The sequence below is a fragment of the Penicillium chrysogenum genome (genome assembly GCF_028827035.1).
Source record: "Penicillium chrysogenum strain IBT 35668 chromosome Unknown utg000001l_segment0_segment0, whole genome shotgun sequence".
In the NCBI taxonomy this organism is placed as follows: domain Eukaryota; kingdom Fungi; phylum Ascomycota; class Eurotiomycetes; order Eurotiales; family Aspergillaceae; genus Penicillium; species Penicillium chrysogenum.
Genome location: NW_026622749.1, coordinates 3,777,624 through 3,792,865, shown reverse-complemented (window position 1 = coordinate 3,792,865; position 15,242 = coordinate 3,777,624). Strand labels below are relative to the sequence as shown.

At 49.3% G+C, this 15,242-nt stretch overlaps 9 protein-coding genes across 9 annotated transcripts; 6 read left to right on the top strand and 3 right to left on the bottom strand.

The window, feature by feature from the left end:
• Positions 1-209: 209 nt before the first annotated feature.
• N7489_001515 (uncharacterized protein) lies at positions 210-1,425 on the top strand (the record flags this gene model as incomplete). The annotated part of the gene is made up of 2 exons (XM_056707270.1): positions 210-597; positions 623-1,425. 2 exons carry the CDS (start codon positions 210-212, stop codon positions 1,423-1,425), a joined length of 1,191 nt encoding a protein of 396 aa, XP_056571572.1.
• A 252-nt stretch (positions 1,426-1,677) lies between these two features.
• Positions 1,678-2,194, bottom strand: N7489_001514 (uncharacterized protein; the record flags this gene model as incomplete). Its single annotated transcript, XM_056707269.1, has 2 exons — positions 1,678-2,056; positions 2,109-2,194. 2 exons carry the CDS (start codon positions 2,192-2,194, stop codon positions 1,678-1,680), a joined length of 465 nt encoding a protein of 154 aa, XP_056571571.1.
• A 634-nt stretch (positions 2,195-2,828) lies between these two features.
• N7489_001513 (MFS transporter) lies at positions 2,829-4,671 on the top strand (the record flags this gene model as incomplete). The annotated part of the gene is made up of 6 exons (XM_056707268.1): positions 2,829-3,058; positions 3,111-3,613; positions 3,667-4,195; positions 4,261-4,297; positions 4,373-4,442; positions 4,511-4,671. 6 exons carry the CDS (start codon positions 2,829-2,831, stop codon positions 4,669-4,671), a joined length of 1,530 nt encoding a protein of 509 aa, XP_056571570.1.
• Positions 4,672-7,056: 2,385 nt separating this feature from the next.
• Positions 7,057-7,396, top strand: N7489_001512 (uncharacterized protein; the record flags this gene model as incomplete). Its single annotated transcript, XM_056707267.1, has 2 exons — positions 7,057-7,233; positions 7,298-7,396. Coding segments are annotated over 2 exons (276 nt in total), but the record flags the coding sequence as incomplete, so codon positions are not given.
• Positions 7,397-8,354: 958 nt separating this feature from the next.
• On the bottom strand, positions 8,355-8,741 carry N7489_001511 (uncharacterized protein; the record flags this gene model as incomplete). The annotated part of the gene is made up of 1 exon (XM_056707266.1): positions 8,355-8,741. One exon carries the CDS (start codon positions 8,739-8,741, stop codon positions 8,355-8,357), a length of 387 nt encoding a protein of 128 aa, XP_056571568.1.
• A 639-nt stretch (positions 8,742-9,380) lies between these two features.
• On the top strand, positions 9,381-10,904 carry N7489_001510 (putative sugar transporter; the record flags this gene model as incomplete). The annotated part of the gene is made up of 1 exon (XM_056707265.1): positions 9,381-10,904. The coding sequence occupies one exon, from the start codon at positions 9,381-9,383 to the stop codon at positions 10,902-10,904; it is 1,524 nt and encodes a 507-aa protein (XP_056571567.1).
• Positions 10,905-11,510: 606 nt separating this feature from the next.
• Positions 11,511-11,862, top strand: N7489_001509 (uncharacterized protein; the record flags this gene model as incomplete). The annotated part of the gene is made up of 2 exons (XM_056707264.1): positions 11,511-11,529; positions 11,588-11,862. 2 exons carry the CDS (start codon positions 11,511-11,513, stop codon positions 11,860-11,862), a joined length of 294 nt encoding a protein of 97 aa, XP_056571566.1.
• A 416-nt stretch (positions 11,863-12,278) lies between these two features.
• On the bottom strand, positions 12,279-13,502 carry N7489_001508 (MBL fold metallo-hydrolase; the record flags this gene model as incomplete). Its single annotated transcript, XM_056707263.1, has 4 exons — positions 12,279-12,713; positions 12,760-13,002; positions 13,031-13,367; positions 13,429-13,502. 4 exons carry the CDS (start codon positions 13,500-13,502, stop codon positions 12,279-12,281), a joined length of 1,089 nt encoding a protein of 362 aa, XP_056571565.1.
• A 477-nt stretch (positions 13,503-13,979) lies between these two features.
• Positions 13,980-14,525, top strand: N7489_001507 (uncharacterized protein; the record flags this gene model as incomplete). Its single annotated transcript, XM_056707262.1, has 3 exons — positions 13,980-14,066; positions 14,109-14,434; positions 14,462-14,525. The coding sequence occupies 3 exons, from the start codon at positions 13,980-13,982 to the stop codon at positions 14,523-14,525; spliced, it is 477 nt and encodes a 158-aa protein (XP_056571564.1).
• Between the last annotated feature and the right edge of the window lie 717 nt (positions 14,526-15,242).

Below are 15,242 nucleotides of genomic sequence, written 5' to 3'. Positions count from 1 at the left end.
AGGCAAGGCAGTTTGTTCCATTTCGTATTCTCCTTGTACCTCCTACCTGCACAGCCTTGCGTCGCAACCAGTTGCAACCGGAAGACGCCCGCTTTTCATGGTCGACTCGCTTTTCTACCAGCGTTGAAGCGATACCAGAAACGCTAGCATGAACCTTATTCGATCTACCTGCGATCGTTGCTACGCCGCCAAAACGCGGTGCACCAAGGATGCCTCGTCCAACCAGTGCCACAAGTGTGCACGGTCAGGCGCAGTCTGCAACTACAGTCCGCGCGGCCACTCTGGCCGTCCGCTCGGTCGCGGGACAGGCCAGTCAAACTCGCCCAGACAACGCCCCACCCCAGCCACGAGCAGTATGTCGCGAACCTTGCCCTTCTTCCTTGCCCTTGCATCACATGTACTTGACATGGGAAACTCACAGACATGACACAGTTGACGAACCATTCATCACCCTGCCTCCGTCTGCCGATTGCAGCATAGACCTCTTCGGCAACCTCCACTCCGACGAGAACACTGCCGCCTACTTGTGGGGCCACCCGCCCTTGCTAGAAGACTACGGACAGTCCTATTTGCCCATAGATGAGGCGATACATAGTGGTACGCTTACGACACTAACCGCAAGCTCAAATGCTGCCACCGACTTGTTCTCGTCCTTGGGGGGGCGACAGCCCCCACCGCTCCAGCAGCGGCGTACACCATGACACCCCTTCCAGCAGCGGGGCGCCTTCTGCCGCCGCTTCGGTCAAGAGCGAAAGCCTGCACAGCCGGCTCGTAGTCACACACACCGAGCTCATCGCCTTGTCCGAGTCGCTCGCCGTCTCCTTCAGCATGACCGACCACATGGAGGTCATCTACAGGCTTAGCGCCGAGATGACCGAAATACTTCAGCGCCTCAAGGACAATGGACCATGCTACCCGCCGACGCCGATTGCCAAGTGCCACGGCATGACGTCTCTGCTCATACTGGGCTGCTACAGCTATCTCCTCGAGGCTTATGAATTTTCCATGGCGAAGCTGCGACACGAGCTGCGAGACACAGGTAGTCCCACCGCGATGCTGCAGCAGCGACAGCAGCCGGCTGCGTCAACCGAAGAAGCCCCGCAAATCAATATTGGAGGCATCCGGCTGCAGGTATCGAGAAAGTCGGCCGCCGAAATCCACCTTCAGATCGTCTCCCAGACGGCCCAGAATCTCCGCGAATCGCTCCGGCAGTTCGTAACGCACACGGCAGCCCCACGTTCCTCCATGGACCTGGACACCGTCGACGACAGTCCGGCATCGAACCGTACCGGGGGCCGTGCCGGGGAGACGGGCCGCGGCGACACCATTGAAATTCTGACAACAATGGCCCAGCGGGAGTTGCGGCGACGAGAAGACGGCATTTTTCAATACATAAATGAGAGCGCCGCCAAGAGAACAAGTTGAGTGTGCAGTAACGATTCTACGGACGCGATATTTTGAACTTGTCATAACTTGAGGTATACTTGTTTCGGTAAGCATTCTTTTTACCTAGGTACTTTGCGAGCCAGCCTTTGATGCAAGACGAACCTCGGCCTTGCCCCCGTTTCTGGCTTACTAAGAGCACGCATACGTCCAGATATTTCTGCAATGGAGGAATGAATCATGATTTTCTAGGGTAGCTGCAGTGGTGTACAACTAAAAATTAAAAACAGCCTGCTAAGCTACGTGGGTTGTGTAGTGCAAGCGCTTTGCGAACTCGGCTTCGGCCGCGTTCAACAGCCGTTCCACCTCGAGCAAATTTATCAGCTCTTTCAAAAGCTCACGCATCTGAGACCGAAACGACTCACGACGGACCATGAGAGTATCGTCATCAAGAAGCGGACTAGAAGAAGAAAGCTGTGGCACCACCTCGTGGTATATGTCTTTATATAGCTGGAGAGCTGACGGCCAATCGTCATATACAACAAGCGGTGGCCACTGACCGGCACCATCTTGCTCGATAAGGTTCAGCAGAACGTCGACGGCTTCGTTTTGGCCTCTCTGGGACCTCAGTGAATCGAGCCGGGCCCGGAAGCAGGTCTCTCTAGCGCTACGTCTGAGGGACTGCAGGTGTATATGGTGTTTCCAGACTTCTCGCAGAAGGAAACATAAGAGAGCCGCTGCCGGCAAAACGACGAAGTGCGTCTCTATCAGATGATGTGTTGTGATAGCCGCGTTCCGTAGTGGTAGCCATTGTTTGATTCTGAGCAAAAGGTAATGAATTAATAAAGGCTGTTTGTGTATTGCAGAATCAGAACTCGAAACCACAGAGTATGGCTACATGGGACGTAGTGTAGTATAATTAGTATAATTGCTTTTGAGCCTGAGCCGACTCCAGGGCTGGCCAGGGCTGGCCACTATGCGGAGGGTTTGGTGGAGCCCAAGTTGGTCTAGACTTTATGGGGAATATGGGCGGTTCCCGAGGTCGGAGTCCGGACCTCCAGTGGATGCTTACGTCTTTTATTGCAAGGATACCTACCTACCTACCTACCTACCTAGGCACCTAGGTAGGTATGTAGGTACATATGTAATCACGGAAATAATTCCATATTCCATTTGTCACAGTTAGGAGAGGCGATCATCGCAAAACCCGCTCTAGATCTACCTAGGTAGTTAGCCAGATTCCAGCCCTATGCTTTGTCAACCCTCCGAATGCATGAAAATAGGGGCGCGTCGGCTCATTTCCAATTTCTTAGTTTAGGGCAAAAATAAAATGAACGATTCATCCGGCATTGCACGATTCTCGTTGCATCTTCCCAGCGTTGTGATTTTTTTTTGGTGGCTACTACCATACTAGCCAAAATCGATCGACCAAATCTCGTGAAATCATGAAAGAGCAAAGCGAAGACAGCGAAATGCAGTCGCTGGACGACAACAGTAAAACCGCGATTCCGGATATGACACCAGCAGACCCAAAAACCCAGAGCCCACCCAGCACGGAAAAAGACAGTTACGAGGTCGGCTGGGAGGGTGAGGCGGATCCTCTATGCCCTCGTAGCTTCTGCACCTTGAAAAAGTGGCGCATCACTCTGGCTATTTGTTTTGTCAGTCTGTGCATGTAAGTTACGCACGATCAAAGCAACTGGCCCAAGCTAACACAACATATTCAGGACATGTGCTAGTTCCGTCTACACCGCGACGTACCAACAGATGGAAGCAGAGCTGGGCAACTCAAGAATGGTGTCTATTCTTGGTCTTTCCCTTTTCGTTCTCGGTATCAGTTTCGGCCCTATGGCTCTTGGCCCCCTCAGCGAGTTTTACGGTCGGCGACCCATTTACGTCGTTTCCTGGACGATCTACGTTATTTTCATTATACCACAGGCCGTCGCTAAGAACATTGGGGTGATTCTCGTTTTCCGTTTCCTCGACGGCTTCGCTGGCAGCGCTTTCCTCGCCGTGGCTGGAGGCACCATTCACGATCTCTTCGACAGGGCGCAACTACAACACCCGATTTCTATCTTCTCAGTATCACCATTTATCGGACCCAGTCTGGGTCCCCTGATTGGCGGTTTGATCTGTTCTTATCTCGATTGGAGATGGACGTACTACGTTTTAATCATTTGGTCTTTTGTTTTGTGGCTGGCAATCGTCTTCCTTGTTCCTGAGACATTTCGTAAGTTTATGGCCGGAATTCTTCCCGTCCTGTTCCAAACTAACATGTGCTAGATCCGGTTCTATTACGAGACAAGGCGAGAAAGCTTCGAAAAGAGACAAACGACGAATCATGGTTTGCTCCTATAGAAAGAGCGCACCGGTCTGTTGCCCACGCAATTGGCAACTCCTTACTCCGACCGTTCCAGCTTCTCTTCCTTGAACCCATGTGTTTCTGCCTCTGCATATTTGCAGCACTCTTGCATGGTATTCTTTACTTGTTTTTCGACGCTTTCCCGCTGGTCTTTGTCAACAATCATGGTTTCAACTTGTGGCAAGTCGGTCTATCCTTCCTAGGAATTGGTATTGGCATGATCCTAGCCATTTTCATGAATCCGGTTTGGAACAATGCGCGGAACCGTCTCATGCGAAAGAAAGAACAAGAGACGGGTATCCAAGGTGCAAGCGAGCCCGAGTTCCGGCTTCCTGCTGCTATGGTAGGCTCTCTGGTTGTGCCTGTTGGCATGTTCATGTTTGCATGGACAACATTCCCCTGGGTCCACTGGATTGCTCCTATCATAGGCTCTACCATATTTGGATTTGGGTAAGTACAAGCTCTCAAAGTGCCAGAGGAAAAGGTCAAAAGCTGACGTGGTGACACCAAACTAGGGCATTGCTGTTGTTTACCTCTATTTTCGGTTTTCTTGTAAGTTGTCTGGACCTCTACGCTTTTTTATTAAAATTGTCTTTTGAAAGGCACAACTGACAGAACTTGCATCAGGTTGACGCTTATCCAACGTACGCAGCGAGCGCCATGGCCGCAAATGGCTTCATCCGATGCATTTTTGCCGGTACGTATATGGAGGCAGTAAAATGCCATGGCGTTGATTTTCAGCATAAAGCTAATCTGCAACCGCAGCCGTATTCCCTCTTTTTGGCGAGCACATGTTTGAAGGGCTAGGATACCAATGGGCGTCATCATTGTTGGCGTTTCTTACGGTTGCCATGATACCGTTTCCGTTCCTCTTTTTCCGCTATGGCAAACTTATTAGAGGCAAAAGTCGCTTCGCTAAGAAGTAGTTGCCTCTGGTTGAGCAAGTATATGCATGATGGCTAAATTTCGCCACTGATTTCATCCCCTCTTAGCTTTCGTTGATTAGCACATTTCTGCGCATAGATTTGGGCGGGCAGCCTGGGTGTGACTAGACAAAATACAAAATAACATTATTCTCGTTGGGAGGAATAACCATAACATTCGGCAAGGAGTCAAACTCCAGCTCTTACCCTTTTTCGGAGCAAGGTGTTAGTTGGCGGAGTGGAAATAATTCGTCGCGGTGTAGAAATCGACCCCAGACCAACCAACGTGATTGCTCACTTGGATCTGCAAATTTGTACCTAGGTATCCCGTTGGCCCGCTAGACCCACTGAATTCTTGTACCGACCTGATTTGGTCAAATAGAGGAGAAACAAGGGCATTCAATACGCCGTTAACAGAGCCCGAATCGAGGGACTCGGGTGAGAAGCCGAGACCCTCGGGTTCACAGCTCTGGCACGACCTCGGGAGGTGCCCAGGTGGGCCCGGACCCGTAGACCCGCCGGTCCCCTCGTTTCGAGCATATCTATGAGCCGATTGAGGATCAACAAATTTCGTGCTTGTCGTAAAAGTTCGTCTCTAGGCAATGAACGATCAGGTGTGGCTCAGATTGGCTTTGGTCTCATGTGTGGAGAATTCCATTCATGGACCTGAGTAACTCCTATATTTGGCGCCCTGCTAAAAGCGATTCTTCCACCGCAAAGAGACTTGATTCAGGCTCCTTTGTCAGGGGCCTCAAAGGTACAGATAAAGGACAAAATGGCGGCTGGTGGAATGTGGTACACGGTTTAGGATCCCGGCGGCATGAAATACCGGCATCTAGGTGCTAACGACAACCTCCTATTCTGATTTCCGGCAAGTCAACGTCCGAATAGGTACGACCATCACTTCCGCTTCTAACCATGGGGTATGGGGCAATGTGATGTGCGGGGTAGGGTAGACCTCGTCCTCGCCAATAGACACTAGCCCCTGCCGATTCAGGCGACCCATTCCAAGGTTTACACCTAAGGGAAGTCACACCAGTACCTATGTACCAATTTATATATCTAGTTTTTCGTGTCCAATTGAACTGAGATTTATCAGACCATAACCTTGAGCAAAATTCACCACATGTACCGTTTATATCCCGTAACAAAGGCTAGTTACCTAGATAGATATATTACCATTATGAGTAGTTCAGGGTCCACCTAGGTACCAATGTTGATCGGGACCAAGGCGGGGCTAATGGGGCGTGTGGATCTCCCGTGCTCCGCCCCGTTCCGCAAGCCAAAGCCAATGCATGTAAGCCCAGCTCTGGACCTCCAAAGGTTTTCTTACGTACATCTTACAGCTTAGGTCTGATAGTCTCTGATTCTCATGGGATCCAATGCGTGAGCTCAATAATCTAGATCAATTGATGTTGACTGGGCTTTCCCGGCAATTGGGGAAAGAATTGGCAGGTATGTATTGGATATAACTCAGGCAATATATATTCACGTGTAGGTAGGAAACACCCCAGGGCTGGTGTCTGACGGCTGCCTGGAAAAAAAATAATTTATGTAATACAGGCGCATAAATAAGAGGCATGAACCATGTCCTTTGTTATCGTCTCTCACTACTCCTGTATATCCCTGGCTGACGCATGTGTCCATACATAGGACAACCTCGGGAAGTTGACTCGATTGGTCAACATTAGACATGAGCCCCGTTTTGGCTGACAACGTTGTATTGCCTCCATCCGAATTTTCTCTTCGGCATTAGGGTAGCTTCGAAGTCCCTGGACCCTCTGTTGTACTCGTTGAAAGTCATGAGGATATGTAATTGAGCTCCTGATGGTACGTGATATGCGAGAATTCGTGACGATTGTTCCTTAGACTACGTCGTAGATGCTACCTATACTTAGATCGTCTATGTCGTTAATTGTATATTAATTACTTTCATACTCTGCACAATTCTGCACTTTTCGCCACAGAAAAGCGAGCTTTCCTCTTGCAGTTTCGGCCCCCTATGACTCGTGCATGCTTACATGCATGTTCAATTATATCGAAATACTCCTCACAGATGCTGATTGGTATCCTGAATCTGCCAAGCTTGATCTACCCGGAAAGTCTACTATTCAAGTAAGAGCATGTACATTTCCATGAGCTGTCATTCTCAGCTCAGGGGCTTGGAAGTGTCGTCTGATCAGATTCCTGCAATGCTACCTCAATCTAGGAACCGGTTACTGACATCGAGACGTAGTTGTTGCATTTTCAAGAAACAATCAGAACTTGGCATCCGTTATGAAGATATAAATACATCGGCATATCCTCAAGAGTATGAGTTTCTCTTATCCAAACACTCAGCAGCCCCAAACGAACAAACTTATCTCAATATAAAACACAATTTTCACAATGAAGGTTACTGCTCTCCTCTTCACCCTTATGGCTGCCACTGCCGTCAGTGCTTCAGTCTTGGATACACGAGACACCTGCGGAGGCGGCTATGGGGTTGATCAAAGACGTACAAACAGCCCTTGCCAGGCCTCCAACGGAGACAGACACTTCTGCGGTTGTGACAGGACCGGTATTGTATGTTCATGTACCTAGCCTAAAATATCTGATCATATTTGCTAATATATATTCCGGTAAAAAGGTCGAGTGCAAAGGCGGAAAGTGGACAGAGATTCAAGATTGTGGCGGGGCTTCTTGCCGCGGTGTTAGCCAGGGGGAGCCAGATGCTAGGATGAGAACCGGGTGTGTGCTGACAATGGGACTGCAATGGTATTTTGGCCAATCTCCCACTGGTACTATGGAGGCAGCTTGGAACGATTCAACATCATCTAATTTGCTGGCCGTGTTTCGGAATTCAGCTCAATACTAAGATCAAACTTCGAACCAGCTTGGTACTTGTGATATATAGATGCTTTACATCTAGAAAACAAGGACCTGTTGAATTCAACGTTCATGCCGAGGATGGCTGTTTTCGAGGCTAGAAACGGTCGCCGCTCCATCCGTAACTGTTGGTAGTATCCCTGGCTTAAGCAATATCTATAAAAACTGTCGCGATGAGCGATCAATGAAGGGGTGGTAATTATCACACGCCACCCGATAAAGGGTAAATATGCCCCGCAGGAGTATTGCAACGAGTGTGCACATTGTATATTCCGAATACGAAAGACAAGTACCATCTGTTCCCCGCCCTACACATCCATGCAACAACATACCCGAGACCGAATATTGCCAGTATAGGAAAAAAGGAAAGGCGAAGAAACCGGTGCCAGACCAAAAGCTGAATGTTTGCGACGCTGAATATCTCTCTCCAGCATATCAGCGGAAGTGCATTGCGAATTCCAGCATTTGGAGATAATATCAGGTAGCCGAGCCCATCGAGGCTTGGGAAGGTTTTGGCAGCGTAAAGCCTCTCAACTTCTTCATCGTCAATGTCGGCAAACGGACGTGCACCGGTAGACACTTGGTAGATAAAAGAACCAAGTGCAAATAGGCCGGTCTGAATAGTCCGAGGCGACGAAACTGACGAGGATGATGGAGATGATAGATACCGAGTTTCTTCTTCCACTAAGGACTCGAGGCCATTGATACTCGATCCAGCGAAGTCGCGTAGTTGAAGTGAAAGGTCATCCGCCACGAGAAAGTTACGTGCACTGATATCAGAGTGGATGACACCATATTCATGGATAGTGGCAATAGCATCAATCGCGCTTTTGATCCATCGATCTCCAGACTGTATCCAATGACTGCGAATGCTCTTGCAGGTACTTTCGCACATCCCCGTGCCGTAAATAGGGGAAGTGAATTCCAATATCCGTGATAGCAAGGCAGTTCAAGATGTTCGGGTCATCTTTTGGAAGGGCTTGGTAGACAAGTTCCTCGCGATTGATGCATAGCTCCGAAAACTCTTCTCTGATTTCAACAGATTTGATGACCTTCAGGCTGCAGCCTTCTACATTGTATTTTGGAGGTGCCTTAATAACTTTGTCACAACAGCTGGAATCCCGATGGATACACCCAGCACCTCCGAGGGCAACGATGCCTAGAGTACCTTCAGGACTTAGTAGTATAGGGTGCCCTTCCATCATGATTCGGATTGAAAATACGAGGTCAGAGACAAAAGGGGCCAAAAGCAAAGATATAAAGCCGGTGGCTGTTACACATAACACGTGATGGTTGATCGGCCCGCAGGGTGATGTATACCGCACGGGGCGCTAGGAAATAGAAGTCCAGTCCTCGAGACTGAAATCGATAACACTAGAAACAATGAACTAGGTCCAGGGCAGAGGTGCGGTATTCATGGTGTAATGGTATCGGGAGTAGTATGGGATGAAAATTGCATGAGTCTCGGTAGATGGTAATTGGTCCTCATAGGAGACTTCAACCTTTGATTCCATCAAGATAAAAATGCCTTCAAAGCCTCACACGTGACGAGAATAAGATCCCTGCATTGTGCAGGGGAGTCGCCCTCCGAATTGGGACGATGCACACTTGCCGACTCTGACACGAAACCACCCATCGATCACGCCATCAAACCATCCAATCGAAGCGAAGAAAAAAGAAAGAAATCTCTGAATAAGGTTGATCTACAGACTGCTGCATGGGACATGATTAGACATATGTTGTTTCCAAGCTGATCGGGGTTAGAGCGAGAATGTGGCGAGCCACCCTTTGAACCGTGGCCCCTTCCTGCCTCGTTCCTACCCATTTCACGTTCTCAACACAAAATGTCAGAACCAACAAAACCGCGTGGCCGGGAGCCAACGGCGATCGAGAGCCCAGCTGTCCCTCAAGATGAGGGTCCCGACGCGAACTACAAAGCCAAAGCCGAGGTTCTCAACCACGCAATCCAAACGATCGGCATGGGCCGATACCAATGGCAGCTTTTCGTGGTGATAGGATTCGGCTGGGCGAGCGACAACTTGTGGCCGATCGTTACCTCTCTGATTCTCCCTGCAGTCTCGAATGAGTTCCATCCCTCGAAAGCACCGTTGTTGACACTCGCGCAAAACATCGGGTTGCTGGTCGGTGCTGTGTTTTGGGGATTTGGATGCGATATCTTCGGTCGCAGATGGGCGTTCAACTTGACAATTGGGATCACGGCGGTATTTGGCATGGTCGCAGCGGGGTCGCCCAATTTTGCAGCCATTTGTACTTTTGCGGCTTTATGGTCTGTCGGGGTCGGTGGGAATCTCCCGGTTGACTCGGCTATCTTCCTCGAGTTCTTACCTGGATCGCATCAGTACCTGTTGACTATCTTGTCGATTGACTGGGCTTTGGCGCAAGTGGTCGCCAATTTGATTGGCTGGCCGCTGCTTGGATATAGGACTTGTGGTTCGGCAGAAGGATGTACGAAAGCTGACAACATGGGATGGCGATGGTTCATGATTGTAATGGGTGGCATTGCGATAATCATGTTCATCGGTCGGTTTGTTTTTTTCACCATTTTCGAGTCTCCCAAGTACCTCATGGGAAAGGGGAGGAATGAGCAGGCCGTGGACGTTGTCCACGAAGTTGCGAGGAGGAATGGGAAAACCTCAGATCTGACCAAAGCTGAGCTCGACGCGTTCGACCAGGGTGAGATACAGCATGTTAGTGCGGCAAACATCATCCGCCAACGCCTAGAAGCTGTGCGGTTTGATCATGTCCGCGCTCTCTTCGATACACCCAAGCGAGCATGGGCTACAACCTTGATCATCCTTGTCTGGGCGTTCATTGGTCTCGGCTTCCCACTATACAATGCGTTCCTCCCATACATCCAGCAGTCCCGAGGTGCTGAATTTGGTGATGGATCCACATACATCACATATCGCAACTCGTTGATTATTGCCGCTATGGGCATTCCAGGCTGTCTGCTTGGTGGAGTGCTGGTCGAACTACCTGGCTTCGGGCGGAAGGGCGCACTTAGCAGTTCGACTGCTATAACTGGAGCCTTCCTTCTTGCGTCAACAACAGCTACCACATCAAATGCTCTGCTAGGCTGGAACTGCGCCTTTAATTTCATGAGCAGTCTCATGTACGCCGTGTTATACGCCTATACCCCCGAGATCTTCCTCACGAAGGACCGCGGTACGGGCAACGCATTAACCGCGTCTGCAAATCGAATTTTCGGTATCATGGCTCCTATAATTGCCATGTTCGCTGATCTCACAACCCCCGCTCCCGTTTATGTTAGCGGGGCGCTGTTCATCGCAGCAGGCATACTTGTTCTGTTGATGCCATATGAGTCCCGCGGAAAGGCGAGTCTTTGAATATGCCGTTGCAATTTGTCGTTCGTTGTTAGGCCCATGTTAGGTATGGTCTGGTGTACATGACGAGTGGTTGATGACCCTGCTCTTCTAAATAGTAAATAGCCTTGATGAACCGATCCACCGCTGGAGACAATTACTTTGACAGACATGAGATCATCGTACAGTTAATATAAAACATCCTGGCCGGGTCCACCCAATTGAAGCGTCGGTCACGAAAATGACATCACACTTCCAATTAGAGACCTCGCAACAACAAGCCCTCACCAGGAATCCATCATTCGCCACAGCCGTTTAATATAACAGACATTCTAGAAACATTCCCTCAGCCACTGGAGGCGACCGGAGAATATCAACCAATAATGATGTCCCATTATCCACGCTGCGGGGAACAGGGGGTACAGCTATACGTCAGATCAATCTATCCAGGCCCGATCACGTTGCTGCCAGAAAGTGATGGATGTTGCACTATTATATCATGGCTATGTAACCTGTTTCAGGTCGTGGCGTTGATATAAATAAAGACGATTCCTGCGACTACCATAATCTCAATGAACGCCAACATCAAAACACCTTTTTGAATCACATATCTACAGAACATAAAGCACCATGTCCAACGAACAAAACCGTAAGTCTTCCGTACACCAGAACCCAAACCCAAAACTCAACTAATCAAATACTGATAGCCGGACTCCTCGGTAACATAGGCGATACCGTGGGCAAGACAGTCGGCGGCGTGTCAAACACAGTGGGCAACACAGTTGGCGGTCTCGGGTCAACGGTGGGCAACGCAACAAGCGGCCTCGGCGAAACAGTCTCGGGCGCAACACAGGGGGTTGGGAATACCGCGAGGAGCGCTGGAGAAGGTGTGAAGAGTAATGTTGCTAGCCTTGGGGGGCAGAAGCAGACTGGGGATAACCCGCTTGGATTGAATAGATCCGCCCACGTCGAAGGCCAGTGAGACGGACGAGACGGTGATGGCGAGGAACAAGCTGACGGAAAGACTCGAAAGAGGTACATCGGGCCGCCGTAGGGGGTTGGGTACGCAGGGGTTCGAAGGAATGGAGTTACTGTTGCGAGGTTACTGTTGTTATTGGTTAGCGAATTCATGATATAGGTCGTGCTTGACCTTTTATTTGTCCACGAGGTCTTCTTAATGAGATTGCGGGTCGTAGTCTCTAGGTATTAATCTAACTAACAGGTGCATTACTAGGGCAAGAACCTTAAATTTGTTTCCTGCCGATACCACTCGTAACAGTGATGCGCAGCGATCCGACGACCCAACACAGGGATCAATCCCGTAGAGCTATAATGTATATGATCTGGATGCAACACGTTCCGAGGCAATTTCGCAAACCACTAAAGGAATGTAGAGGTTTACCGTTGTGAGTTCAAACGAATTGCCAGATCAGACAAGAAATGCCACTTAATGGCCTCCTTGATGTCATTCTCCTGCCATTCGTTCAATTCCCCCTTTGGGAAAAGGAAGGACGGTTGCTTTCCATTTGCCTGCTGGAGTACAGGAAGAATACCACCGTCGTGAGCTATTATCACAAGCACATTTTCACAAGCGTCAAGTTCTTGGATGCCTTGGAGACTCCACTTCTGTTTCGGCATTTCGTAAGTAAACAATTCAGCAGCCTTATAGATCGGTGACCGCTCGATATCAGACTGCGTTTTGATCTTCTCAGCAATGTTCCCGGGTGATACGGTCGCCTGTTTTGAACGCGCCGCTACATGCAGGGGAGTAAGATCCTTCGGGATGGGGGCAATCTTCGAAGGCCGAAATTCTCCGGGATGATGGGCACAGTCCTGAATTCTGTTAGTGCCGTTATGGTAAACATCCCCGTTGACTTACACCGCCCATTAAGATAAAAGAATCAGGCTTTACACGAGCAAAGCCACAGATATGACCAGCGGCATGACCCGGAACATCTAGAAGATAGAAACTTCCATCTTCGAACCAATCAAAAGCTTTGAAGCGGCCGATAGAAATAGCCTGTCGGCCATTGTTGAAATCGAGTTCATTCACTCGACGCCCCTTCAAATCAGCCGCCTTCACCGGCGACTCCGGATTATCCGGATACCCTGGGGTATATGCCTGCGTGAATCCCGGACCAACAACTAACTCTGTGCTGCTCGGGAATTTGCATGGATCGCCGATGCTCGAAGTGTTGATGAGACCAAAAGATAGTTTTGATCTCACTTAGTTCAATTCCATTCGCGATCAGTGTATCCGGCACATCCTGAGGAACGGACACTTTCCATCCGACATTTGGGTTGTTTATTCGATTCGCGACGACTGGGGCGAGACTCTGAATGTCCTTTCGTAGGGACAGATCGAATAGTACCTGACCTTTTGATGGGTGGGCTATTAGGAATGAATATGAGGGGATTTGAAGGCGCTCGTGCCCTTCTATGTTTGGAAAAAGGAAGTGTTCTGCGGGCAGATCTAGGCGAGCACCACTGTACAAAATTAGCGTATTGCTCATCCCTAAACGCTGAGAGACTGAGGGAATGAATGTACCAATCAATCAAGGAAACGGAGACAGTTTGCGTTGATTCCGGAAACCCCTGGATAGGGTGAAGCTCTGGTGCCATGTTTTGGAATGGTATTTAGAGATTTCCTAGGGACAGCAAAGAGGGTAGTGAAGTTACAACAGAGAACGGGTTCAGGCACATTACACATGCATGATGTTTCAATAAAAGATTTGTACCTAGCAAAGAGTCTTGCGTCACACTACGGATAGTCAATGTGATGACATGCATCGCACGTAGTTCGGCAAGCCACTAAGGAATATCTGCATGGTTTGGCTTTCCGTAAAGACCCTTTCGACAGGTTTGAGATGGTTACCTGTTGACGAAGCACATGGATGAAATGTAGGTATATATTGAGAATAGAGACAAAGCCCCAAGGCTGTAAAACGAAGGACAAGGTTCCAAGGTGTTATAGAAGCCTTAGGCAGCCCGTACCTTCAGAATACTTCCCCCGGTCAGCGTTGACCCCAAACTTTCCAACCACATCATCCCTTATTTCTTAAACGAACTTCCACTTGGCCTTTAGCTCTGACAATTATTATGCCTACCAAATCATCCACGCGGACGCGCAAACGGGCAGAGGAGGTTTTGCAAGCCCGTGACCAAGTCATTGCAGCTATTGACAAAGTTGACACCAACGCCGAAAATTACACCTTCGACCTGATTTAGCCCACCTCTTACAGGTTTGTTGGCGTCGATTGTCAACTCTTGGAGTTAGATGAGGATGGCAAGCACCTCAATTCCCCGAAGCCCATTTTCTTTCGACCTCAAGGTGCTGCATGGGTTGCCCCTGTTCTTGTTACCGACTCCAAAGGCGAGGAAAAGCTAAAGCGCACCACCGAGAGATGGGATAACGCCCAGTGCCGCCAATTTAGTGGGCTTCATTCCCAGGTCCGGTATGTCTATTCTGCTCTGGAACGGATGTTTTTCCTGTTCCGCCGGGACTTCCGCCGAGGAGGCAATGAAGTCCCACCTAGCCTTGACACTCGGTCAAGGTCAGTATACTAACATACGCTTTATAGTGGCGGTGGTGAACGATTGGTTTTCGCCGAGGAATTCAGAGGAGCTTTGTATGGATCGTTATGATGGTCGCCGGGCTGTACGTTTGTGCCGAAGAAATTGTCTTATCCAAAAGGACCACCCTCGCATACTATGGTCACGATTTTGATTGAACGGGAGCCAAGCGACGAGCTGTCCCGGGCAGAGGCGATGACAATTGCTGCAGCTATGATCACACGACTAGAGGGCGATGACTGCCTGGAGTACAATACCATCCCAATGGGTACAGACTTGAGACACAGTCGTATTCCTGAAGGGCTAATATATTCCTAATAACCTTCACAGGTCATGGCTATTACGATCTTCGTACGAATGAAAGCCCGGATAATTGAAGCCTATTCCAGCCAGCAAGGTCTAGTCATGAGGAAAGACTGAACTTTCTGATTTCTCAACCAACCAAGTCGCGAACAGGAATATGAACATTCTGCTCGGATTCATGTGAGCCGACCTAGTCCAAGAGGTCGGAGACGAAGACGCGAAAGGAGCCAAAGTTCCCTTCAACATCCTTGAGGTATGTACCACTGTTATGTACATGTATGCATGTGGGTCCAGGCATCGACCCTCGTAGTCTAGGTAGATAGTTGTGGAAGCTCGCTTCCCTTCTCCCAATACAACTCTCTCCTCTCTGCTTTTTTGGCCCTATACAGTAGTGTCAACAACTCCAGCTGGAATGGACTTTGGAAAACTGAAAAGTTGTTGTTGTTAACGTCCATCGGAGAACGGGGGAAAACTGAAAAGAGACCA